General features: G+C 46.3%; 1 protein-coding gene across 1 annotated transcript in view; it reads left to right on the top strand.

Annotated features, from left to right (window-relative positions):
- LOC127486657 (putative ATP-dependent RNA helicase DDX60) overlaps positions 1–27,781 on the top strand; it is a 101,313-nt gene that overhangs the window by 4,098 nt on the left and 69,434 nt on the right. The window contains 8 exon segments of the mRNA XM_089303228.1: positions 12,916–13,177; positions 14,301–14,370; positions 16,986–17,175; positions 17,508–17,849; positions 19,410–19,526; positions 21,414–21,584; positions 23,000–23,158; positions 25,368–25,509. Of these exon segments, the coding sequence (XP_089159354.1) occupies positions 12,916–13,177; positions 14,301–14,370; positions 16,986–17,175; positions 17,508–17,849; positions 19,410–19,526; positions 21,414–21,584; positions 23,000–23,158; positions 25,368–25,509 (1,453 nt within the window).

The following is a 27,781-nucleotide window of genomic DNA, read 5'->3' as shown; positions in this document are numbered from 1 at the left end:
ATGGGATGCCGATGCTGCAGGTGGCAGCTGTATCTGCTACGCCACAGCGCCAGCCCCTCAACCTCTATCGTTTTTACCTTCAGCTTTTGGAACGTTTTCGGCCGTCATTACTTCCAATATTGCCCCTGTTCCTTCCTTTCTTCTAGTATTCCTGCTTTGTGTGTGTCATACCTTTGTAATTGTCCCATAATCTCAGGCATTCCATTAGCGTTTTCCCCATTTCTTTCTTTGGCTTTTAGTTGAGGAAGTTTTTATTGATACACACCCGCTCACGGATTGTCTTCTCTCTAGTGTCTAGTCTGATAATGAGCCCCTCCAAGACATTCTTCGTTTCTGTCTCAGTGGTTGTTTTGATCTGGCGGCCCCTTTTGATTCTTTGAGAGTTTCCATCTATCTGTTTGCATTATTCATGTGGTTCTGTATATCGTCCAATTTTTCTATTACAGTTGTTTTAATAACCCAGTCAGACAGCTCCAGAATCTTTGCCATGGTAGGGCCTGGTTTTGATGCTTGCTTTGTCTCTTCAGACTGCATTTTTCTTGCTTTAACTTTTTTTTTTTTTTTTTTTCTGAAAGCTGGACACAATGTATCAGGTAATAGAAAGCAAAGTAAGCAGGTCACTTAGTGTGAGGTTTATGTTCCTCTGGGTGGGAGTTAGGCTATTTAATGTTTGCTTTGCTGTAGGTATCAGAGGTTTCATTTTCCTTTGGGGCCTTTATTTTGGTGTCTCACACTCTTTTTTGGGGTTTCCCTAGAAATTCCTTCTTAAATAGAACCTGTGTCTGGTATAGATCTGGAGCCCGGGTGATGTGCTAAAGTATTGAAGGAAGAAAGCATGTATAATCTTAGGATTGAATATTTGGTTTCATTGGCCTACACCCCTAGCCTGTAGCTTTCACAATACTTTTCTAGCCTTTTTCTTTGCTCTTTTATCCCCTGTGTAAGACAGCAAGTCTTCCAGGGGCAGGAGTTGGTTAATTGCCCTTCCCCAAGGTCGATTAGGCTCTAAGGTAGAGTGGTCTCCTTGTTCTCAAGTGGAGAACATATAGGCAGGGCTATTTCAAAATGATGGCCTTTCCTCTCCCCTGCGGTCTGTATATGTATGTGTGGTGTACATGGCCCGTAATTTCTTTCTTCAGTCTTCAGGAGAGCGGCATTTTGGTTGATTGCCTATCTTTGCTGTTGTGAAATGAGCTGCAGTAAATATGACTCTTCCATATGCTGATTTCCTTTCCCTTGCCTATATTCCCCGGGGTGGAACGGCTGGTTTGTCTATATTCAGGTTTCTGAGGTTTCTCATACTGTCTCCCACAGTGGCTATACCAGTTTACATTCCCACCAACAGCGGAGCAGGCCGCCTTTCCCCCCCTGACATCCTCAAGGCTGTTGTAGTATTGCTGTGCATTTCCCTGATGGCTAGTGACCCTGAGCATTTTTGCATGTGTTTGTTGGCCATTTGGATTTCCTTTCTTGAACCATGCCTGCGGAAGTCCTTGGCCCGTTTCTTGAGTGGGTGGTTTGTTTTGCTGCTGTTGAGTTTCTTGAAAACCTCTGGTAGTGAATCCTTTACCAGCTGCATACTTTGCAGATAATTTCTCCCATTCTGTTAGTTGCCTCTGCGCTTTGCCGAGTGTTTTGCTTGCAGTGCAGAAGCTTCTCAATTTGGTTTTTTGCTTTTTGTCCTCTTCTATTCCTTTCTTTAATCTGTTGTGATTCTCAGCTAGTGGACATCCTTGGTTGAAATGGTCCCCAGAGCCTGTATTTTCTTTGTAGCTATGTGGACGGGATTGGTCCTAGACGTTCTTTCTGAGCCACGGCACTGTCTGCGTATACAAAGGCTGTTGATTTTCTATCCTGCCACTTTACCAAACTCTACTCTGAGTTTCGATAGTCTCTCAGTGGAGTCGTGTGGATCTCCTCTGTATGGAATCATGTCCTCTGCCAATAGTGATAGTTTGACTTCCTCCCTCCCAACTTGTATCTAACGTTGAGAAAGGAGAGAAAAAGTACCAACGTGATAACGTGCACGTAGAAAATGCCAAGAGGGACCTCAGACGCTACATTTACGTATTCTATGGTGCTTTGTGGAAGACACGGTTTGTCCTAGTTCAAGCATGCTCCATCCATTAAATGCAGGCCTAGACTGTGGAGGGCGGAGGTTGGGGAGCAGACCTGTGTTCAGTGGAGAACTCTGTAGATCACAGGTGTCTCAAGTCCCTGTGCGAGTGGGTACCCAAGTGTCTGAATAAATAAACTACATTGATTTCCTCATGCGTAAGTCATAGATAATACCACACGGAACGTTTCTAAGGTAGAAGAGAAAGAATGGGTACCAACACCTTTTTTTTTTTTTTTTTTTTTTTTTTTTTTTTTTTTTTTGACAGGCAGAGTGGACAGTGAGAGAGAGAGACAGAGAGAAAGGTCTTCCTTTGCCATTGGTTCACCCTCCAGTGGCCGCCGCTGATCCAAAGGCAGGAGCCAGGTACTTATCCTGGTCTCCCATGCGGGTACAGGGCCCAAGGACTCGGGCCATCCTCTACTGCACTCCTGGGCCATAGCAGAGAGCTGGCCTGGAAGAGGGAGCAACCGGGACAGAATCCGGCACCCCGACCGGGACTAGAACCTGGTGTGCTGGCGCCACTAGGTGGAGGATTAGCCTAGTGAGCTGCGTTGCCTGCCACCAACACCTTTTCTAAGAGTGAGTTAAATTCCTTTTCAAATTCTATGTTAATAGGGTAGGTAATGTATATAATATCAAATTGTAATGAACTGTAATAGTTGGCCTTGATGTAGTATTTTATTTAAAGCTATGTCTTCCTTTTCTTAATTTTTTTATTTTTTTTGAAGATCTTATTTATATGAAATTCAGGGAGGGCTGGAGGGAGGGAGAGAGAGGGGGAGAGAGAGAGAGAGAGAGAGAGAGAGAGAGAGAATCGCTATGGAGAGGTCTTCCATCTGCTGGTCTGCTACCCAATTGGCTGCAATGGGCAGGCCTGAGCGGATCTGAAGCCAGGAGCCAGGAGCCTCCCCGGGGTGTAGCGCATGGGTGCAGGGGCCCAAGGATTTGGGCCCTCTTCTGCAGAGAGCTGCACCGGAAGTGGAGCAGCCGGGACTCGAACCTGCGCCCATGTGGATGCAGGCGCTGCGGGCGGTGGCTTTACCCGCTCCCCCACAGCGCCGGCCCCTCCTGGGAGCCTTTCCCCGTGGGATCCAGCTGTCTGCTGCCATGCCTGGGAAAGCAGAGGGAGACGGCCCAAGGACTCAGGCCCCTGAACCCAGAGTGGAGCACCGGATACAGTCCCGGGCTTCTGCTTCGGCCTGGCCCGGTCCCGGCCTTAGTAGCCACCTGGGGGTTGAACCCCCAGAGGGACGATCCGTGAGAGAGAGCAAGAGGCAAGAGGGCTCGCGATGCCCGGTGCTCTGCTTCTCTCCCCAAGCGGCTCCAACGGCCAGCGCCGGGCCAGGCAGAAGCCAGGAGGCTTGACCTCCATTCAGGGCGCCCAGGAGGCCGGGAGGCGTGGTCCCTGGGTCACAGGCTGGAGAGGCCGCCCCGCCTGCAGCCCTGGGGCTTCGGACGCTGGACGCGGCAGGCAGCGCGGAGGTGCGTCCCGCGGCGCCACGGTGGCCGCCCATGGGGAGTGCGCCTGCGCCCGGCGCTGTGACCCGGAAGTGGCCCCTTGTGCCCCGGAAGTGGCCCCTCGTGGCCCGCGGCGCTCAGGTAGGAGTCCTCGCGGGTCCCGTCCGCTGCTGCCGGAGAGCCCGCGCGAGCCGTCGGGAGCCGTCCTGGACGCTGCCGGCGGAGCCTGCGGGAGACCCAGCGCCCCCGGGGTCAGGCCGGGCTCAGAGAGGCTGCGGCCCGAGGCTGCCGTGCCGTTTCCCGGGCGCGGTTCTCTTCTTCGGCCCTTCGTGGAAGCAGCGGCCTTCGCGGGCCCCTGTGCCGCCAGCAGACCGGGCCCCCTTGGCGGTGAGTGATGCGGGGGCTGTTGGGGTTTCCCGCTGCGAGTCTTCGCTGCCGGCGCGTGCCTGTTGCTCTCGGGTCCCGAAGGCGCGGGTGGAGTCGTGGTCTTGCTGTGCGGACGGTCGGTCTGGAACTTTCCCCAGTGTGCGAGCAGCTGTGCCAGAGCAGAGGGGCTCCGTCTCCTCCTGGAGCGGCCCCGCGTTCCCGTCTGTTTGCGTTTTGATGGCCCAGCCGCCCTGCTCGAGACCCCCGAGACTGCTGACGGGGAGGAATAAGAGCGAAAACGCTCGTCTGTTTCCTGGTCTAGGAGGACAGTTTCCGGTTAACTGGCATTTGGTGTGATGTTAGCGCTCTGTGGGTTTTCAGTGAGAGGCCATTGTCAAGCCGAGGTTTACCTTCTGTTCCTGATTTGATGATTCCTTTTTTTTTTTTTTTTTTTTAATATCGCCAAAGCGGTGGGAGTTTTTGTGAAATAGGTTTTCTGTGTCTATAGGGATACTTTGTGGGCTTTCCCCATGTTTATTCTGTTCTGTGATATATTGATTGTGTATGGTAGCCATCCTTGCATTCCTGGAGTTGCACCCAGCGTGCTAAGCTTTGGTTGTGCTTCAGGAGCGCGTTTGGTAATATTTTGTTAAGGAATGTGACAGCGCAGTCATGACAGATACGTATGTGCCGTGTTCTTTATGATGCATTTGTTTTGGATGTTGGGAAAATGTTGGTCCGAAGGGATGAGATGGAAGATTTTTCCCCTTCGTCTCCTTTTTGGAAGGGTTTGCAAATCACGGGTTTTAACTATCCTTCCCACAGGAGTTCTGTGTTAATAGGCCAGGTGATGCATATAGTATCAAGTTCGATATAAACTCTAGTAGTTGGCCGTGATGTAGTATTTTATTTATAGCTATGTCTCCCCCCCCCCCCTTTTTTTTTTATGAAGTTCTTATTTGTTTATTTGAAATTCGGAGTTACATGCAGAGAGAGAGAAAGAGAAAGTAAGTCTTTCATCTGCTGGTCCTCTGCAAATTGGCGCAATGATGGGAGCTGAGCAGATCCGGAGCCAGTATTCAGGAGCCAGGGGCCCGGTGGCAGGTTCTCAGAATGGGGCACCAGATAAAGTCCCTGGCTTCTGTTTCAGCCTGGCCCAGCCCTGGCCTTTGTAGCCACCTGGGAGGGGGGTGAACCACCAGATGGGCGATCACAGAGAGAGCAAGAGTGCTTGCGATGCCCCATGCACTGCTTCTCTCCCCAAGTGGCTTCAAAGGCCAGCGCCGGGCCAGGCAGAAGCCAGGAGGCAAGAACTCCATTCAGGACTCCCAGGAGGGAAGGAGGCAGGATCCAAGTACCTGGGCCATCAGCGGCTGCCTCCCTGGTTCCCAACCTGGAGTAGCGGGACTGGAATCGGCTCTTGGGCGCCCCACACTGGACGTAGCAGCATGCAGATGTGTCCCATGGTGCCATGGCAGCTGCCTGTGGGGAGTGAATTTGCGCCCTGCGCTGTGACCAGGAATTGTACCCGTAGGTACATCTCCTGCTCAGCCATCCTCAGATGGAAGTCTGCTCCTCATCTGTTCCTGCCCAAAAGCCTGTTCAAGTCTTGAGGAGCCGTCCTCGATGCTGCTTGCGGAGCCTGAGTGAGACCCAGTGCCTCCGGGGTCAGGCCTGAATCAGAGACACTGCAGCCCGGGACAGCCGCATCAGTTACCTTGCCCTTCTGGAAATGTGTAGGCGCGGGCCTCTTCTTGGGCAGTCTGGAAGTCTACCCCTCGGGCCTCGGCTCCTGTTCCAGAGGAGCAGAAACGCTCTTTGGTGAGTTGGGCGCGATGGCCTTGCTGTCGTCACGGGGTAGGTGGGGCCTGGGGTGCAGATAGCAGGCAAGGGGTGTGCATGTGAGGGGTGGAGGGGAGAGGAGGAGGAGAGAGGCGGCCAAGGGAGATTCGGGAGGAGAGAAGAAGGGGGGAGAAGGAAAAGGTGGCGTGAAGGTGGGGTGGCGTGGAAGGAAGGGGAAGGAAGGCGTGTGGGGCAGCGTCGAGGGAGGGCGAGTGTGACAGGAGTGCCGGTGGGCGGGTGGAGGCGGGGGTTGGGAGAGGAAGAACTTTTCCCACGGCCCGGGTTCCGTTTTGGGGGTTTCCTGGCCCTGGCCGGAATCAGTCTTGGCCGCGTCCGTGAGAAGCGGCCTTGACTCCCGGCCTCTCTTCTCTGGGTGGTTCTGAACCGTAATGTGTGTGCGGGAACACTGGCCTGGGGCACTCGAATCAACTCGAGGTGATCGTACTGCTGTGGCTTGAACCGACGTCTCTATGAGACTACCTGCCAAAGCAGTGTCTCCATCCTCAGCCTCTACCATGGGATCTACCTCTCCGTTTGCATTGCCTCTTAGACACACACTTGAGTGTCCTGCAGGTACCGCAGACTTCCTGTTCCATTCAAACCTGCTCCACACATTGCACTGATCTCTGTATTGGCGGCTCCATCTGACTTGCCTTCCAAGTTGGGAAGCTTGGCAGCACCCTCTTTACCAGCATCTGTCTCCTAGTAGTCACCGAATCTATGTCAGTGGTGGCTCAGGTCCTACACAAGCCCTCAGGCCGAGGCTGCCTGCTGCCAAGTCTCATTGCTCTCCGGATTCTTTCTTCCAGGCTTTTCTGCTTCAGGCCTGCATACCACCTGCATTTCCCTAGAAAGCACAGGGGACTGTCTGATCTTTTCTCATCTCCTCTTGCATACTTTCAAAAGCCCTAATCCCTTAGGGGGGCATTCCAAGGCCTTGTTCTCAGGTCTGTTCACAGCTTCCTTTTCCAAGCTGCACAGCCCCTGCTTCTGTCATGCCAGACTTGCCACTGCTCTGCAGATAGGCAGCCACTACTTGATGTTCCTCAGTGTTTTCAGCTTGAGAAAGTCGTAGCCATGTTTCAAAATATCCAACTCAAGGGTCTTCCTTCTCTGTGATACTTTTCTCTCATCCTCCCAGGCAGGGATACGTTTCCAGAACTTGCATAACACACTGCTTATCTTCGTAAAGCGCTTAACCCATTTTATCAGCATGTATTTGCTAAATACCTGTATCTCATAGAAGACTGTGAGCTTGTCCAGGGCAGGCCTTTTCTCTCTGCTTTCATTCCTGTAGTCCCTGGTACACAGTTGGTATTCAGCCTATGCAGAACTAACAATACACTCATTGGTGGGTCTTGGGACAGGAACTGATGGTTTATGAAGGGTCTGGTCTCAAGAACAAGGGCACGAGGGCCAAGGAAGGAGACAGCAACAGAATCAGCATTCTTGAAGCACTTTCACTTGTCAGGGTTCTTAGTGTATCATCGTCTCATTTCTAAATAGCAGCACAAGGAGGGAAAGCAAGAGTTTTATTTAATTATACCACATTGTACTGTTTAATCCTCTTCAAAGCTCTGTGAGGAAGGCACTGCTGATCCCCTTTGAAATAGGAGGCTAAAGGAGGTGGGCACCTGTCCTAGGCCATATATCAAAAACAGTAAAGCCCCAGTTTAAAACCTGCTCTGCTGTGTCCCTCCTGGGGTTGGAACCCCAGGTTCCAGTAGTTCTAGAGGTGGCGTATCAGAGAGGTGTAGCTCATAAAAACCAGTGGTACTTTTCTTTTGGGCTTGTCTTTGTATGGAGCAGAACCACAGGGACTTGTCCTATGTTACTAAGGACCCTTCTTAATAACTCTGTGGCCTCATGCTGTGATTTGTTAATATAGGTCCTGTGTCCTGGTTCCCACCAGTGGTCATCTTTCTTTGAGCTATCGGAGGAGTCTGAGGTGGACATCTTGCCACCCGGGGACTGGAACTGACTTTTGAGAGGGACCCTTAGGTATGAAAGGAGATTTGCTGGTAGGGTTAAGACCAGAGGGTTTGAGGGGTCCACAAGGTCCCTGGCGATTAGTCTTTGTTTCTTATTTCTTTACTTTTGAGAGGGACCCTTAGGTATGAAAGGAGATTTGCTGGTAGGGTTAAGACCAGAGGGTTTGAGGGGTCCACAAGGTCCCTGGCGATTAGTCTTTGTTTCTTATTTCTTTATTTCAAAGGAAGAGAGAAATATTTCATCCCTTAGTTTCCTTCCCTAGTGCCCACAACAGCTGGAACTGTATCTGAAGCCAGGGCCTGGGAACTCAATCCAAGTCTCCTATGTGAGTGGCAGGGATGTAAGTACTTGAGCCTTCACCTGCTGCCTCCCAGGGTGGATTAGCAGGAAGCTGGAATCAGGACTTCAGCCAGGACTTGATCCTGGGCACTCTAACATGGGCTGTGGGGATTCCAGCAGTGGCTTAGCCACTATACCAGAAGCCATTCCTTGATTAGTCTTCCGTTCCCTCCTTCACAGGGTGGCTGGCTGCTTGGGAGGGGTTTGCATCACCACTGCTAACAGGGCCTGCTGCATAATTTTGTGAGCGCCTTGTTCCTAAGGCAGGGATAAAGTGCCACTAAAGGTACTAAGTCATAAAGCTCTTTCCTTTCTCCCGCATACCTCCTTGGCTCAGCCTCATGTTCTTTGGACTCGCTTACAAACCGAGGATTTTGAGTCACCACCAGCAGAGGTTTACACCCAGTGAAGGCCCTTCTGAGTACCAGCGCTGTGTGATGGCTCCTTTGTGACCATGTAGGCTGCGCCCGTGAGGTTGGCCTTGGCTGCTGAGTATAATCCATTGGCTGTGACTGTATAAGATTACATTGTATTCCAACATAAGCGGTTGCTATTTTGTATGATAATTCTGATATTTCACCATTAAAGCAATGCTGCAGGGAGCAACGTGGATTATCCATACCAGAGCATTCCTGGAACTGTTTTGATGACTTGTGTTAGTTCAGAATCACTAGGTCTTTGCTAGCATTCTGCAGTAGGCAATGGCATTGCAGGCCAGCTCTCTCCCTAGCACAAGGCTGACCGCGTTGAAATTTACACAGGTGTTGAACAGATCTCCGCACCTGCAGTGTGGAAAAGACTAGAGCAGTGCCCTCTTGTGCCTGACTGCCCTTCTTTCTGCCTCTTTGCTTTGTACATTATTAAATGTGCTCTCAAACCACTAGGACTCACAGCTGAAAATAAAGTAGGTTGGTGGACAGTCACAGACAGCACTGTCCACTCACCAGGCCCCGGTTGTTTCTCCTTAAGCACTGTACCAGATGCCCTACTCCACCCATTAATAACTCTTGTCCTTTCCGAGTTGTTAGCTGTGTCATAAAATTTCTAGATTTCTGAGGGGTTTTGTAAATCTTAAAGTAGAAGATAAGAACTTTTGCTGCCAGTGTTTTGGCTTAGCTGGTAAAGCCGCCCCCCATGATACCAACATCCCATATGGACGCTGATTCAGATTCCCAGATCCACTTCCAATCCAGCTCTCTGCTAATGCACTTGGGAGGGCAGCACAAGATAGCCCCAGTGCTTGGGCTCCTGCACCCACGTGGGAAAGCCAGAAGAGGCTCCTGGCCATTGTGGCCATCTGGGGAGTGAACTAGTGTATGGAAGACCTCTCTCTTTCTCTTTTCTCTTTCTCTTTCTCTTTCTCTCCCTCTCTTTCTGTAACTGTGCCTTTAAAATAAATAAAATGTTTTTTTTTTTTTTAAAAAGAACCTTTAACCATTCAAAGAAAGCCTCAAGTAGAAAGAAGAAGAATCTTGCAGACCCACAGTACTCACTGACCTAAAATCTTGCCTGAAATTCTTGTTGAAGTTTGCTGATATTTATAATTTCTGATGATTATAATTTCTGATGATCATCAGAAATGACACATACTGACTTGTGTGAAGTGAGCTAGTAGATATTCTTGGCCTGTGTAAAAGTCACGTCTGCTAGTTTTACAAGATGTAACTGCTACGCTCCTGAGCTACTCGAGAGCTGTTGGGTAGAGATGTTATTACTGGCAGAGTCGTCACACTGCACAGCCCCCATGGGCATCGTTACGCCCTGTGACTGGCATTTCCAGGGCTAGTGCTGTGCACACTGGGGAGGCCTTACCCACAGGTGGTGTGGTGTCTGCACAATGTCTGCATGATGGTTCTCCCTCATTTGGATGGCTGGTAGGGTTCTGTTAGTACACAGCCCCTCAACTTGTGACTTTTCAAAATTGCTCAAGCACGCGTTTTTGAGTCACCTCGGAGGGGAACAGTTGGGGCCCTGGGGGATTGATTGCCCACTGTTCTAGAGACTAGAACAGACCTACCCTTGCCTCCTGGAACTTTCTCTGAGTTAGAAACCTCTTAGAGTTATTATAAATCCTTGAAATGTTTTATTTCATGGTGTATCTTTAAGCAGAGGTATCTTAAATTAGTGCAGCAATCATAGACTTATTTTTATTATATTTTTATTAAGTAGGAGGGAGGAAAGCATTGTTGGTCAGCGCACATGGTGCTTAACGTGGAATCTGGAGGTGGAGATGGTGTTTTCTTACTTCAGAGTTTGTGATTTCCAACTCTTGCCAAGGGTAAACACTAGAATTAGGTCTAGGCTGTGGTTCTAGCTGGTATGCCTCTGTTTCAAATTTCATCTCGCTTCTGCTTGGCATCAAGATTTCCAGCTTTCCAAGGCTGGCCGCAAATTCAAATCAAGTGTCTAAACCAGTAGTTAGAGGAAAAGATCCCGCAGTGGTAATGGTACTGCTAAATGACCTAAATACCCATCCTACATTTTTTTTTCCTGTCAAGAAAAAAAAAATGGACACCTGCCAAGGCTGTGTATGAGATTCTAAGCATGATTTTCATCACACTCTGCCCTGAGCAGTAGGGAGAGGAGAGCCTGCCTTCAAAAATCTGTCTTGAGGTGTTCTGAATTTCAGGACCGCCTTAAGTTGGCTGGTGGATGCCCTCAATCTATGTTTCTTTGTAAAAATTTTCTGGTGTTATGGATGGAAGAAAATCATCACTGCTCCCATAAATTGTTTTTAGAAATTTATTTATTTGAAAGTCAGAGTTACAGAGAGAAGGAGAGGCAGAGAGAGAGAGAGAGAGAGAGAGAGAGAGAGAGCGAGTTTCCATCTGCTGGTTCCCTCCCCAATTGGCAGCAACGGCCAGAGCTAAGCCAATCTGAAGTCAGGAGCCAGGAGCTTCTTCCTGGTCTCCACGCAGATGCAGGGGCCCAAGGACCTGGGCCATCTTCCACTGCTTTCCCAGGCCACAGCAGAGAGCTGGATCAGAAGTGGAGCAGCCGGGGCTCGAACCAGCGCCCATATGGGATGCTGGCATTGTAGGTGGCAGCTTTACCTGCTACGCCACAGTGCCGGCCCCTGCTCCCATACTTTCAAGCGCTGCAGCCAAAGCATTTTTTTCAGTGCCTTACCCTCCACCTGTGCTTCATTAGAATTAAGCACAGAGTAAAGCATTAGTGACTGTGATCCTGCTGTGTGCCAAGGTTATGGGCGCCTGTCTTAGCCCCAGCAACGGGATCACCATGCACCTTCCACCAGGGAGGGATCCAGCTGCACGATTCAATCCTGAAGACAGACTCTCAGTGACCACTCCTGATCTCAATGCTCTTGGTCAAGGTTCCCAAGAAAGCAGAGACTGAGATTTAAAAAAAAAAAAAGTGCTAATAATTTATTAAGACGTGCAGTTTCAGGAAATCCAAGGTCAAGAAGAATGAGGTGGAGCAAGAGGAAGAGCCAACACAGAGGTGCACCACAGAGGTGTCCACGGCTTAGTATCTACACGGCTAATAATTCATTCCCTTGGGGTCATCTTGCAAGAGGCCATTTAAAGTGGGGTGGGCATTTGACCCAGCAATGAAGACTCCAATTAGGATGACCACATCCCGCAGTAGAGTGCCTGGACTTAAGAATGACCTTCAATTCCTGAGAGCAGGAGTGCTTCGGTATACAATGACGTGATGAGCTCTTCCAGCCAGAAGACACTGTCTCACTGTTGGCACCTCTGCTGGGGCCGCTCCTGCAGTATTTCCTGGTGAAAGGACACATAAAGCGAGGGTACATACGCTGATTCGAGTAAGAGAGTGTGCGTTTCAGAACCTCAGCTGAGGACGCCCCGAAAATCATTGAGCGTGCAGAAACCAACAACTCCCTCATGTTAGTTGGATGCTAATTCAGTGTAAGCTGGCTGACTATGCGCTCAACTGTGAGAGAGAATATGACTTAGTAACACTTCAAATGCTGCAAATTTGTCTTTGGAGACTCTTCCAAAAGGAAGGTGCGAACATAACTTTCTACCATTTTCTAGATTTCTTGCTTCACATCCTTCTGCAGACACTATTTTTTTTCTCTGTAAATGTGACTTTCATGCATGAGAGGACTTTAAAAAGTTTGTGGGAAATGTTTATTATGAAAAAACCATGCATGGATTTCATTGTTTTTACAAAAAAAAAAAAAAGTCCTTTTAGTTCAATTTTTCACAGGCTTTTTGAAGCAGCTTCAGGTATTTTCAGAAGTGTTTTGTGCCATGCAGTGGTGCCACACCATCTTCTTCTTCTTTTTTTAAGATTTATTTGTTTATTTGAAAGTCAGAGTTACACACAGAGAGAAGGAGAGGCAGAGAGAGAGAGAGAGAGCGGTCTTCCATCTACTGGTTCACTCCCCAGTTGGCCACAATGGCCAGAGCTGTGCCGATCCAGAGCCAGGAGCTTTTTCTGGGTCTCCCACGTGGGTGCAGGGGCCCAAGCACTTGGGCCATCTTCCACTGCTTTCCCAGGCCATAGCAGAGAGCTGGATCAGAAGTGGAGCAGCCGGGGCTTGAACCAGCGCCCATATGGGATGCTGGCACTGCAGGCGGCAGCTTAACTCGCTATGCCACAGTGCCTTCCCCACACCATTTTCTTTTGAATGACTTGCAGCAAACATATTTGGGGGAAGGATTGTGAAAAATATCCTCTTGGGTAAATACGAACTGGGAAGATTTAGAGAGAGAAGTAATAAAGCAGATGTTACTGTTGAATGAGTGAACTATCGTGATATCTTATTTTTAAAAAATGGGTAATGCTTAATAGGTTTGCTTTTATAGATCATGGCTACTGCACCTGCTGTGGCAGGTGAAAAGTCAAGCTCCAGTGACAGTGACAGTGACACTGAAAATGATAGCTCTGAAGCCAGTGAGACCACGGAGAGCGTGTCCTCTTTTGATCAATTTGAAGAAGAAGATGACCTGAGCTCAGAAGGCATCGTAGAAGAGCCAACTTCCAGGCAACTGCAGTTTGAAATCAATGAAGAGACACCTCCAGGAGCTGAAGCTACAGTTGAGAACAGCTGTCAGTTGGGAGAATCAGGTGAGGGATTACCCATGCATGTGAGTTTCTTTCATGCTTCTCCTCTTTGGGAAAAGATTTATTATTTATTTATTTCCAAGGTAGAATGACACAACAGAGAAGAAGAGATACAGAGGGTGGAAGATGGGGAAAAGGAGAGGGGAGAGAGAGAGATTGATCAATCTTTCTTTCGCTAGTTCACTCCCCAAATGGCCTCAATAGGCAAGACTAAGCCAGGAGTCAGGAACTCCCTCTGGGTCTCCCACATGGGTGCAGGGGGCCTAAGCACTTGGACCACCCTCTGCTGCTTTCCCAGGAGCATTGTCAGGGAGCTGGATGGGAAGTGGAGCAGCCGGGACTCGAACTGATGCCTAGATGGCATGCTAGTGCTGCAGGCTGGGACTTTAGCCCACTGCGACACAGCGCCGCACCGTGGCAGAACTTTTGAAGGTAGATGTAGATATTTAGAAATTTATATAACTGTTTATTTAACATCTCTCTCTCTGTGTGTGTGTCTCTCCATATAAAATATTCACATGAATTAACTTTGGAAGTGGCACATTGCTCAAGTTTTGTTTACATTTGTATTTTGCAGATTTCTTAAAGATTTATGTATATCATAAAATTCATTTGTGACTGAGAATTTATGAAAAAGCTAATTTCAAAATTGTACGATTTGGCTGCCCTGGCCCACAATCATTCTGTTTAATGAGTGGGGTAGGCAGGCTGTCATTATGGAGACAGCGATGTGTCTTTCACATTCTTAGGAACGTTCCATTGATGTGTTTGCAGCTTTGCATAAAATACAAATATAGTCAAAGTTATCAGCAGAAGTTGTCTTTTAAAACTGAATATGAGAGGGTGGTGTTGTGTCACAGCAGGTTAAGCTGCTGCCTGCAATGCCAGCATCCCCTGTGAGCACCAGTTCGAGTCCTGGCTGCTCCACTTCCAATCCAGCTCCCTGCAAACGTGCCCGGGAAAGCAATGGAAGATGGCCCAGATGTTTGGGCCCCTGCTATCATGTGGGAGACCTAAGCAGAGTTCTGGGCTCCTGGGTCGATCTCTCCCTCCCTTTCTGTTGCTCTGCCTTACAAATAAATCTTTAAAAAAATGAATATTAAACCTCTGTTATTTATTTTGAAAGGATTAACTGAATGTGGGGAAATTCTAAAGAAACTCTCCAGGTACCTTTGGGCCCACCTGTCAAAATCCGAGTAAGTATAACACAAATAGTTCAAAGTCACACATCACGACATGTTATTTCCCTCTGCATGGCATATTTTTTTTTAAATTTTCTTCCTGCTAAGTTGTTTTGTATAACCTTCCAATGGGGTAAAAAGTTAATGTTATTAAAAATAGAGAAATCTTTCCTTGGGAAATGTTATGGTCTAAGTCATTCGGTAGCCAGGAGTAAGTTATTGAAGAATTTGAAGAGGGGTATAAGCGGAGAAAAGACTCAATTTTCTTTTAATACTGCACAATAATAAAGTAGCTGTTTAACTAACATTGTATACCATTTAAAACATTGCGTGAGTTTCATGAAACTGACTTTGGCACAAGTTGACCAACGGTGAAACATTCTATAATATCAGCAACGATGACTGCACCACGCCAGTGTGTTGTGTTGTTTTCCTGACAACCATTTGTGTGTGCTTGCTAATGTGCTAGGGACTTTGCACACCACAGTGAAGAGAGTAAAAATGTTCCTGCCACTGGTGGTTTATTGAGTCTAATCTTGGCATTTGGTACCTCATTCCAATTTTCTCAATTAATTTACAATAGAATAAGTTTAGAATCAAAATGGAATTTATAATACTACAATACCAATTGTATTCAACTACAAAGTAAAATAAAAACTCAAAACATTCTTTATAACAAGCATATTTTAAGTATAGATTATGGCCTAAGCATATTTTGGTTCTAACCACTCATGTTTATCTCATTAATCCTCACAGCAATTGTTTGAAGGATTAGCTGTTCTGAATTCTTTTTTTTTTTTTTGCAAGTCAAGAAACTGTAGCACAGGATAGACAAGCAATTTGTCTAAAGTCACGTAGGAGCAGGCTTAGAATCCAGAGCATTTGGTCTTAGCCAAAACATTATGTGTTGAAATTTGCGGAAAGTGAATTCTGAAAGAATACATAGAGTTAACATTTTCCTACTGTGTTTGAGTTTTTAGTTTGAGAGGAGCAGGATGGAAAAGAGAGGGAGAGAGGGAGAGAAGGAGAGAGGGAGGGGGAAGGGGAGAGAGAGAGAGTTAGTTTCCACCTGCTGGTTCAGTCTTCAAATGCCTGGGACTGCCGGGCTGGGCTTGGTCAATGCTGGGAGCTGGGAACTTAGTGTGGGTCTCCCGTGTGGGTGGCAGGGAGCCAGCTACTTGAGCCATCACCACTGCCTCCCAGGGTGTGCTTTAGCAGGAAGCTGGAATTGGTAGCTGAAACCAGGACTCAAATCCAGGCACTCGCATGTAGGTTATAGGCATCCTAACAGGCCAAATGCTTTCCTTTAATTAAAAGGAATTATATCTAGTAACAACCCACGTCCTAGCAGTTCTTGTTTTTATACACCACCAGATGTAGCTGGAATAACTTCTGATACCTGCTAAGGCCTGTGTAGCTCTATGATGACTTTGGAAACCGCTTGGTGCTACCCTATAACTTGCAACTCAGTAATTCCATCTGCCTGAGTTCAGTCAAGTGGGCATTGAGGAAACCTGTGTTTCAGGAAGCTAAGAGAATAGTCCTTGCAGCACAGTTGGCAGTATCAAAAAATGCATAGAAACAAGTCAGATGCCCATGGGAAGGAGGACACAGAATCAGTTATGATGTACACATCACAGTGCAGTAGTTCAAGCATAGCATCCTATAACCACATGCGGGATTTTAATCGTAATTAGTACTTGAGTTAAACAAAGAAATTTCAGAAAAGGCGTGGGATGCCTTTCTGATAAAAATTACAAATTAAGCATAATATACATCATAAGAACTTAAAAAGTGAAGTGAGACTGAGTAAAATTGAATTCAAGGCAGTGGCTGCCTCTGAGGGGAGAGGCTGGGTAATGAGCTTTGGAAACGACTCACTGGGAAGATATAAGTTATGAAAAATCTTGGGCACCGGGTTCTAGTCTCGATTGCCCCTCTTCCAGTCCAGCTCTCTGCTGTAGCCCGGGAGTGCAGTGGAGGATGGCCCAAGTGCTTGGGCCCTGCACCCCATGGGAGACCAGGAAGAAGCACCTGGCTCCTGGCTTCGGATCAGCGCAGCACCGGCCGTAGTGGCCATTTGGGGAGTGAACCAATGGAAGGAGGACCTTTCTCTTTGTCTCTCTCTCTCTCACTAACTCTACCTGTCAAAAAAAATTAAAAAAAAAAAAAGAAAATTTTTTTTGTTGCTGGGTTGAGTGAAGACGTCACAGATGTTGATTGTACATTAGCTTAAAAAGCAAATAACTGAACTGAATAAATAAACAGCATATAACTGAACAAGGATAATGACTGATTTAGTGTTTCACATTTGAAGTACATAACAGTAAGCCTGTCAATCTAAAATGTATGTGGAGATGAATTTTTTGCATAAATTTAAGCATACGCGTACACTGAAGTGAGTTGCAGTTCCACTCTTAGGATGTCAGGCTCCAACCAGGGGCTTATTCTATTATCAAAATCATGGCAATGCCCTGGAAAACTGTTAAAGATAACAGAAATTTGTGCTTAGTTTTTTCTTTAAATTTCTTAGACTGGAAGAAGAGTTGCCCACCCAATCAAACTGTACGTTTTCTCTGAGGCGGCTGCTGCTCTGTCCACAGTCTCCGCCTGTTCTGTATTTTATTCAGGAGGGTCAGCTTGCTGAAAGACTTCGTTGAATCTGAATTTTTTTTGATTGATGGAGATTCCTTACTCCTCACTTGTGCTCTCCATGTGAACCTCAAGATGGGGCAAACCCTCCACTTCTTCTACATTATGGAGCGGTTTCTGCACGACTTCATTCAAAAGGAAGCCAGATTTGTAATCGTCTTTTTTAAGGTAACAGATATTTCGTTCTCCGTTCTCATCTTGGAAAACAGAGTCAATCATTTCGAAACGTGGCCCATCATTACTTAACTATTAGCTATATTGCTTCTTCAGTCTGTAACTAGAGGCTCTGCTGAAAGGGCTAATAGTAAATGTTGTACAGAGGAGAATGGCCACCGAGTGTGTTCTTATCTACTTACACTTGTAGAGGCTGTGTAGAACATGTTTAATCATCTTAGCTCTTTCTATCATGTTAGCACAGTAACTCCCATAAGCTTCACAAAAATAACTAGACACTCATTTTTTATCTCTAATACTAACACTTGTTTCCTTTTTTTTTACAGGATGCAGAAAATATATATTTTAACTGCCCTCATTTTCTGGCCCTTCGTACTGCCCTGATTCAACATTTAGAATACAATACTGATGTCACTGTTCATACTGAGTTTTCCAATTGTTTGTCTCCAGAATGGAACACACTTCTTGAGGAATGCTACCCGCATTTCTTGGTCATCTCAGATGAAGGAATAACCGCTCGACAAACAGATTTTTTAAACATTTTTATCATTCATGCTCTTCAGAAGAAAATCAATATAGTACAGCCCTTGGGGCTAGAGTCGGATGTCCTTAGAATTTATGGATACCATACCTCAAGTCGCTTTGAGCACAGACAATTCTTTGAAATGGTAAGTCAGGTTGAACTGCCTAAGAAGAAGTGAGCCGTGTAAATGTGGAAGAAACAACCCTGATAATGTGAGTCCTTGTTCAAGAGGTTGGGCCTAGGAAGGCTCTGAAGGAATCTTTTAACGTGGAAAGCAGGAAGGTTTTGCTCTGGCTTTACAAGTCAGGTTAGTAGAAGTGAGTTCTGAGTTTTGGCAAAGAGAGAAATTCTTGTTGGGGATGAAGCCTTTGGGTGATTCGGTGAGATGAGGAAGAAGGGTGTGGGCCAAGTTCAAGGGCAAGAGGCAATGGAGGCCAGCGCCACAGCTCACTAGGCTAATCCTCCGCCTGTGGCGCCGGCACCCCAGGTTCTAGTCCGGTCAGGGCCCCGCATTCTGTCCCGATTGCCCCTCTTCTGGGCCAGCTCTCTGCTGTGGCCTGGAGTGCAGTGGAGGATGGCTCAAGTGCTTGGGCCCTGCACCGGCACGGGAGACCAGGAGAAGCACCTGGCTCCTGGCTTTGGATCAGTGCGGTGCGCCGGCCGCAGTGGCCATTGTGGGGTGAACCAATGGAAAAGGAAGACCTTTCTCTCTGTCTCTCTCTCTCTCACTGACAGTGGACAGTGAGAGAGAGAGAGAAAAAAAAAAAGAAAGAGGAAATGGAGGGGAGGAACCCAGAGAAACCAGACATGAGAGCACCAAGGTGGGAAATTCTGTTTCTTCTGCATAAATTATACAAATATGTGTGCACGTGACAGCTCATAGGGACACACACTCAGACGTGTACTTGTTTGAATATGTATTACCTAGGAGAGTTCTTCAAAATGTTCGTGGAAAATGGAATTAAAGATGCTAAGTTTGGTGCAAAAAATCGAACATGCATAGTTTTTTTAATAATTTTTTTGTTTTTGTAATATGGACAAATTTTATCTGTACAGTTTTAGAGTACAGTGATACTTCCCACCCTCCCCTCCCTCGTGCCCATGCTCCCACACCCCCCCTTCCTTTGTTATTTTTTTTCTTTTAAAGATTTTTATTTATTTATTTGACAGAGTCACAAAGAGCAGACAGAGAGGGAGAAACAGAGGGAAAGATCTTCCATCCACCAGTTCTCTCTCCAATTGGCTGCAGCGGCTGGAGCTGAGCTGATCTGAAGCTAGAATGCAATCCAGATCTCCCACATGGGAGGCGGGAGCCCAGTTCCCTGAGCTGTCACTGGTTTCCCAGGGTGTGCATTAGCAGGAAGCTGGAGTTAGGAACTGGAGCTGGGAATCAGATCCAAGCATTCCCGTGTGGGATGTGGGTGTCAGTCTCAAGGCTCAGTGCTCATACCATTTGGTACTTTTTAAATAGTTGCTTTTATGGAACTAGGTAGAAGTGTTTTTTGTTGTTGTTGTTAGATTGCAATGTCCTCAGCATTAGTTCAAGAAGACATAATGGAAGTTTATTTGATTTGAATTGATGGCTTTCTTTTTGTTTTCCTGTAGCCAAATAAACATGACTTTCCACCTTGTATTTAGTTTAAGTAGAGGTTTGTGATGTGTACACATACGTGTTTTTTTTTTTTTTTTGTATCTGTGTGTGTAGCATGAGAAACAGCTGCGACATGCCTTACATGCCCATGTGGTTTTCCAAAAGTCACAGGAAGCAAGAATATCTGTGTGTGGTCATTTGAAATTAAATGTGGAAGACCTGCAGAAAGAGGTAATGACTATGCTCCTAAAACTAAAGTTCAGCATGTAGGAAATATACCTTTGATGGCTATTGCTTCTAGCAAACAGGCCTGTCCTACGCTCACCTTCACGCCCCCTGACTCCCTAGCCTTCCATCTCTGGGAAGTGTTCTCTTGCAAGCCGCATTCCTCTGAGGCAGAAAGGGTCTTGCTAAATTGTTATCAAAACATCCTGAAGTTGGTTAAAAATATTTTCTACAAAATACTTTGTATGCAATGTGTGGTGATACTGGCCAGAGGCCAGTGCTGTGATAACGTTAACGATCCCAAGGCTTACTCTTGTGATGGGTGAGGTGGCTCTTGTGGGTGCTGGCTTCCTGGAAGATGGGAATTGTTCAGATCTTGAAAGGAAAGGGATCTTTGAGGTTAGCAAATGCAAGGAAGCCATTGGCCTTTGGGAACGTCTCCGGAAGTTAACCTAAGCCAGTGGTTACTCTGTACTTCTGATTTCCTGAATCATGCCATCTCATGTGGTTCCACAATCCATAGAACAGTGTTTTTGGAAGACTAGGCATGACGTGGTGATGAGACGGGGTTCACCTGACTGTGGAGTCAGTACACGTATGAGCATCCAGATATTTAGTGTCCCCTATTCTAAGGTGAACTAAAAGTCCCCACCTCATTGGATTCTTCTGTCCATTCTCCCTGCATTCGCTCTCTCACTTAACCATACAGCAATATTTGTGACACGGATGCATCGTTCCACATGTCGTGCTAGGTGCTGGACTTACAGTGGTGGACAAGACCAAAAGGGGTCTTGTTTTCATAGGAATTTTAACCTATGTGAGCCAAGTAACCAACTGTAACGTTGCACGGAGAAAGATGCAGGTGATTCCTTGAGCAGCTGTGAGAAGGGGAGGGACTCTTAGAGCTGCAGCGGAGCATTCACTGTGGCTCTAGCTATGGTTTTCATTCGTGTCCTCACTCTCATTCCTGTTTTACATAGGTGGGGTTTTTTAACAGCCTGTGCTCAAGCGTTACCCTGTCCTTCTCTCCTTCCCAAACTTGTAGCCCTTCCTGGGGCTCAGTGGCCCTCCCCTGCTCCTTAGGCCCCCAGGAGCACACAGAGTAGAAATAGGGCTGCCGATTTCATCCTCTGAGTTCCTCTGATTTCAAAGGGCAGCCTATGTGTGCTGATGCTCTCCTGCTCGGAACTCCCTGGGGGTGCTCTTTTCAGTCTTAGTGTAAAGCCCCTGTGAGACCCGACATAGCATGTAGACACTGAACTGACGTCTTTAAGTGAAAGAATTGAGACCAGGTGACTTGTTCAATGACTGTTTCAAGCTTTTAGGAGGTGTTGCGTCTCCTGGTTCAAATCCTGATGCCTCACCACGGACTCAGATAAACATCTTGTCTCCATCGCCCCCGTCTGCTCCTGTCTGCATCTCTTGCTGAGCGCTGTGATTTATCGCGCCTTTGCAACTTTCCCCAAAATACAAGGGTTCTCGTGATCACGCCTTTGGTAGCAGTCGTTCGTATCAGTTTATGGGAGTAGAGCTGTTGATCGTTAGCAGTGTGTATGCCATGCATCTCAGTGTCTTCACTGGCCCCTGGGAAGTGTCTGGGCTGACAACACTGAAGAATCCACAGGTTAATCACACAGAGACCTGTGGATTTGCCATGGCCTGTAGATCAGCAGGAGAAAGTTGTTCATATTAAAATGTCACTTAGGGCCTTATTAAATACCGGCTCAGCATCATTTTCCAAGTTCCGCAGGCCTATCTTATATGTTTTTCTTTAAGTTTTTGAAAGATAAAATTTCAGTATTTTTCTAGAATTAATTACTATGTCAGCTTTGAATCTTGTTTCTTGGAATCACTGTTTTTTTTGTTTTTTTTTGACAAAGTGTTCTATTTCAGGTGCATCAAACCCTGTCCTTGCTTCAGGACCTGTGGCCACAAGGAGCTGAAATCCGAGGTGTTGTCTGCTCCGTTTCATGTTCGGTGGCACTAAAGCTCTACAAAAAAATGTTACTAGATTTAGAAGACCGTGAAAACCCAAACACATACACAGAAAACTGTGATACACAGGTGAGACTCCTTCAAAACCAATGAGCCCGTCTCATGCCACTTTTGATGATGTGACAGTGCTTGTGGGTGGTGGCCCTATGCATAAGCTCAAGGTCAAACAGAAAATACGACGTGTGGATCACATGTTTGCTGGCTAAGCATGGAGATATCATTATGATCTCATTCTTATGAAAGCTGGCAAGATTCTTTATAAGATAGTTGAGATGAATCTGTCACCTCTTTCATCTCTGATCACAGGACAAATATCTTTTGTCCCCTGGCTCAGAGCTGGTCATCATTGCTGCTTGCAATCTCCTGGGCCAGTTTCAATGCATACGTGGTGACATTGCACAGAAGTTAGCATTTGTCAAAGCCGATAGGCAGTGGGACCTGACGATGAGCCCACTGTCCACTTTGTGGCTCAGCATCACGTTTTCTGTAATGATAAGGTTGCTCCTATTTGTAACAGTAGTGAGCTAGTAGAGTCTGAATTACTTGTCAATCCTTGCTGTAGTGGGCATGCAGTCACCAACTTTTTACTGTTCTTGGTGGTCTACTACATGGTAAGTAAAAGTCAAGCAGCTACTCGGGGGCAGAGCTGGGATGCAACCCATTTTTTCCTTTTCTGTTCTGCTACGTTGCTTTACCGTATAGATCACAGCCATGCTCAGCCCTGGTTCTACATAGGAACAGGTGTGACAGGAAGCAGCTTTTCTGCAACCCCTGGTACTTCTGCTCTTGAGGACATGAATAACTGGCTGCTGGACATGTCCTTAAACAGAGGCCATCCCCTACCATTTTATCAAATGCAAGGTTTAGATACAGTGAATTTCGGAACTCCATGTATTAGGCAAAGCTTTCACTCCTAGGCAACACAGCTAGTTGTGTTGTTTTTCATCCATCACATGCTTAGTAGAATTTTTCTAGAGATAAAATTACCCCCAAAAGAATTAAATCGTCACATGGGAGAATTTTGGGTAAGGTGCCTTAAAATATTGTTACTGCATGTCTGAATTTTTTCAAGAAAATTTGACTTCTTGTTTGTATTTTTCTCTTTAAAATTTTTTCTTTCTTTGTTTTTATTTATTTGAAAGGGAGAGCAGAGAGAGAACATGAGCAAGTGCAAGCGAGCCCATCTGCCAATTAATTTCTCAAATGCCCACAACAGCAGGACTGGGCCAGGCTGAAGCCAGGGCTCTGATCTCAGTGTGGTTCTCCCAGCTGAATGGCAGTCATCACCTGGGGTCTTAACGTTAGGAGGTTGGGTGTTAGCAGGAAGTTGGTCTTGGAAGCAAAGCTGGGACTCCATCCTAGACACCTGTTACGGGATGTAGGTGTCCAAGCAGACTCAACCCGTGCACCAAAGGCCCACCTTTGTATCTGAATTTTTATGTTGCCTGTGCAAGTGGACATTTTAAAAATTCATGTTTTTCCAGGATTTGAAGGAGGCACCCACACTCAGTGAAGCAGCAGACCTGTGCCGAATGTACTGTCTCAGTGTGATTTTCCTTCAGCATTTACCTCTGATCCAAAGAGCTAAGAGTAGAATCATTACTCATAAATGGGATGCAACACTTTCTCCATTTCTAAGAATGGTAAGTGAACCACCTGGAGATTCATAAGCGCTCAAAATTCAATAAGGCAAAACTTGGACGGTGCAATCCTGTGTCTCTACTGATGCTGTTTTGCTTTCTATAGTCATCTTAAAAGGTTCTTTGTTTCCTGTATCCATCTTCAACATGGCTACCAACAAACAATGCATGTTTCCTTGAAAAACTGAGTCCTAGATAAAAGCACTCCATACAAAAATGTAGTCCTCCCTAGTATAAAACAACCCCCACACTGAAGAGTTCATTGAGAAAACAACTCTAATGAGTATATATAAATAGTGAAGTAATGAATAAAGAACTTACATTCATTGCGTTTCACACTTCGTAGCCAGTTGAAACAGAGACGACAGGAATACAAAAGTCCTTTGTAAGTTCTTAGGAAATTTAGGAAAATTTGAAAACCTTGGTTTTTTGTACTTAGCACAGTTTGATGCTTTTATGTAGTTAGTTGTGATCTCACTTCTTTTTTTTATTTTTATTTTTTATTTTTTATTTTTATTTTTTGACAGGCAGAGTGGACAGTGAGAGAGAGAGACAGAGGGAAAGGTCTTCCTTTGCCGTTGGTTCACCCTCCAATGGCCGCCGTGGCTGGCACGCTGCGGCCGGCGCACCGCGCTGATCCAAAGGCAGGAGCCAGGTGCTTCTCCTGGTCTCCCATGGGGTGCAGGGCCCAAGCACCTGGGCCATCCTCCACTGTACTCCCTGGCCACAGCAGAGAGCTGGCCTGGAAGAGGGGCAACCGGGACAGAATCCGGCACCCCGACCGGGACTAGAACCCGGTGTGCCAGCGCCGCTAGGCAGAGGATTAGCCTAGTGAGCCGCGGCACTGGCCGATCTCACTTCTTTTTTAAGATTTATTTTATTTCTTTGAAAGACAGAATTACAGAGAGACGTAGAGACACAGAGAGAGGTCTTCTATCCACTGGTTCACTCCCCAAATGGCCGCAGAGAGAGAGAGAGAGAGAGAGAGAGAGAGATCTTTCTTCCACAGGCTCACTCCCCAAATGGTTACAATGGTGGGGGCTGGCCCAGACTGAAGCCAGGAGCTTCTTCTGGGTCTCCCATGTGGGTTCAAGGGCCAAAGACTTGGGCCATCTTCTACTGCTTTCCCAGGCCATAACAAAGAGCTGGATCGGAAGAGCAGCAACCGGGACTCGAACAGGTGCCCATATGGGATGCCGGTGCTTCAAGCCAGGGCTTTAACCCACTGCGCCACAGTGTGTCGGCCCTTGAGCCATCTTCCACTGCTTTCCCAGGTGCATCAGCAGGGAACTGGATTGGAGAAAGAGTGTCTGAGACTTCAACCAGCACCCATATGGGATGCCTAGTAAAGGCCCCATAGACCTAACTCTTGAAATGATACCATAAATAGCTTTTAATTGTAAATCTGTAGTAAAGCAGTTAAATGCCCACTACTTTTATATATTTATTAGTTCGAATCAATGAGGAAGTATTTATTGAAATTATGATTGGGATGAGTTCAGAAGAAAAAATTAATGTTAGCACTGAAAAATACCTCAAAGGTTATACACGGTTATTTCAAAAAGTTCATGGAAAGGGGCTGGCACTGTGGTGTAGCAGGTAAAGCTGCCACCTGCAGTGCCAGCATCCCATATGGATGCCGGTTCAAGTCCTGGCTGCTCCACTTCCAATCCAGCTCTCTTCTATGGCCTGGGAAAGCAGTAGAAGATGGCCCAAGTCCTTGGGCCCCTGCACCCACGTGGGAGACCTGAAAGAAGTTCCTGGCTCCTGGATTGGTGCAGCTCCAGCCATTGTGACCATCTGGGGAGTGACCCAGTGGATGGAAGACCTCTCTCTCTCTCTCTCTCTCTCTGCTTCTGCCTCTCTGTAACTCTGCCTTTCAAATAAATAAATAAATATTTTAGTATATGTGCTGCTGAAGCGAGCACAATAAATAAATATTTTTTAAAAATTTCATGGAACTACAAGGTATCGTGAATTTCCACAAACTTTTTGAAGACCCCTTGGATATTGCCCTTGTTATTTTGCAATGGGATGGACCAGAAGAAGGTAACTGGCTCTAAGCTCTTGGTCTTCACTGTATGTCCTTTGTCTTTGTACAAGGAGTAGATGATGCTCAGGGAAACTTAATTGACACAGTCACATTTTTGGAAGATTTTATATCATTAACACCTGTTCCTCTCTCTCTTTTGTCCTTTTGTATTTTTTCCAGCTAAAACAATGTGAATTTCTCATCCTAAAACAATTAAAAGTTACAAATAATTGGAGTGTGGATTTCACCGGCCTCCCTGACTTAACTGATAATATTTTATGGAAAAATATTGCTTATTATTATGAAATTGAGTATCACAGAGGTATGTTTTAAATAGCTGTTCATTAAATAGTTTTTTAAATTCATTGTCCATGCCTGAATGAGAATTGTATCTAATAAATAATGACAGAGGGTTAGTCATGCATCAATTAGGTTGAATTACATAAAAAGTTTCTCTGAAGATATGTTTTTTTTTAAAAAGATGTATTTATTTGAAAGTCAGAGTTATAGAGGGAGAGAAAGAGGGAGAGAGAGAAAGAGAACATTTTCTATCCACTGGTTCCCTGGTTCCCTCCCCAGATGCCTGCAATGGCCAGGTCTGGGCCAGGCTGAAGCCCAGAGCAAGGAGCTTCTTCTGGATCTCCCGTGTGGGTGGAAGGGGCCCAAGGACTTGGGTCATCTTATATTGCTTCTCCCAGGCCAGTATCAGGGAGCTGGATTGGCAGTGGAGCAGCTGGGGCTTGAACTGGCGCCCATATGGGATGCTGGCCAACCACCCTGAAGATATTTTCTGTGGGATGCTGGCCAACCACCCTGAAGATATTTTCTGTGGAAAGTCTGTATTTTCTTTCTTTCTTTCTTTCTTTCTTTCTTTCTTTCTTTCTTTCTTTCTTTCTTTCTTTCTTTCTTTCTTTTTTTTTTTCTTTTTTTTTTTTTTTTTGACAGGCAGAGTGGATAGTGAGAGAGAGAGACAGGTCTTCCTTTGCCATTGGTTCACCCTCCAATGGCTGCCACGGCTGGCGCTGTGGCCGGCACACCGCACTAATCCGAAGGCAGGATCCAGGTGCTTCTCCTGGTCTCCCATGGGGTGCAGAGCCCAAGCACTTGGTCCATCCTCCACTGCCTTCCCTGGCCACAGGCAGAGAGCTGGCCTGGAAGAGGGGCAACCGGGAAAGAATCCGGCGCCCCGACCAGGACTAGAACCCGGTGTGCCGGCGCCACTAGGTGGAGGATTAGCCTAGTGAGCCGCGGGCGCCGGCCTGGAAAGTCTGTATTTTCACAAGGTTCAGTTGAGAGGTCTTTATAAGAGTTTTTTTTTTTTTTTTTTGAATAATTATGGGGTAATTGATTAGTTACTTGGGGAAAAAAAGGAAGATAAATGGAAAGGAACTACGGAGTTGTAATTTATTCTGTGTCTTCCATATGAGGTGCTTCAAAGTGTTCATGGATAATGGAATTAAATGCCACATCTTCTTTCTTATGTGGAAGGAAAAGAAAAAAGAGACTATCTGAACTTAGAATAGTGACCAGTAGTGCTTGGAGGGGATGGAGGGAGGGAATTAGAGGGAGGTTGGCTATAGGGTCTAAAACCCCACTAGACAGAAGTAACTGGTCCTAGTGTTGCACAGCACAGGGAGAGACCGTAGCCCATAATAACGCATTGCACAGTGTGGAGAGGAGCTGGAGGTGGGCATGCTGATTTCCCGATTTGATCAGCTTTCACTGTTGAAATATTGCACCATGCACCATAATGCTGTGCAAGTATTGCATGTTAATTAAAAATGCAAGAAGTAAAGTATAATAAAATAAGTTGATTTTGGTATAAAAATTTCTGGAATCTCCAAAAACTTTGTGGAAAATGAGTATGAAGAACACCTTATGCATAGATTTCAATTCTTTTTTGCACCAGAATCAACTTTTAGTTCCATTTTTCCATGCAGTTTTTGAAGAACCCTCCTACACCAGATATTGTGTATGTGTTGGAAAATGACAATGTAGCTTTGCTGCTGGCTGCTTCAGATAAGATGTTGTTCCCATGGAAACTGAAGTGGCGTACCAGCTTGGAGCATTTTCTGAAGGATGCTCACTCATGTGTGCATGTGAGAGCGAGAGCAAGAGAGAGAGAGAGAGAGAGAGAGAGAGAGTGTCTTCCATATGCTGGATCACTCTCCAAATAGCCACAATGGTTAGGGCTGGGCCCAGCCAAAGTCAGGAGCTTGGAGCTCCACCTGGATCTCCCATGCAGGTGGCAGGGGCCCAAGCACTTGGACCATCATCTGCTCCTTTCTCAGGAGTGTTAGCAGGAGGTTGGATGGGAAGCAGAGCAGCCGGAACTCCTACTAGTGCTCCAATATGGGATGCCAGTATCACAGGTGTCCAGGATGGGATGCCAGTATCACAAGTGGCAGCTTGACCCACTGTGCCACAATGCTGCTCCCTGCTTTTTTTTGTGGCAGAAAAATATAACAATAGCAGTATCAATTTTATTTTTGCTCTAGCAGTCTTCAAATATTGAGTACGTAATGAAAACATCATATTCTGTCCTGCATTAAGCATCTAACATTAGAAGCTAGTAACTATAAACTTGAATAACT

The sequence above is a fragment of the Oryctolagus cuniculus genome, chromosome 8 (assembly GCF_051225735.1).
Source record: "Oryctolagus cuniculus isolate XC-2025 breed Fujian yellow rabbit chromosome 8, ASM5122573v1, whole genome shotgun sequence".
NCBI classification, from domain to species: domain Eukaryota; kingdom Metazoa; phylum Chordata; class Mammalia; order Lagomorpha; family Leporidae; genus Oryctolagus; species Oryctolagus cuniculus.
This window is presented reverse-complemented; position numbering and strand designations above follow the sequence as displayed.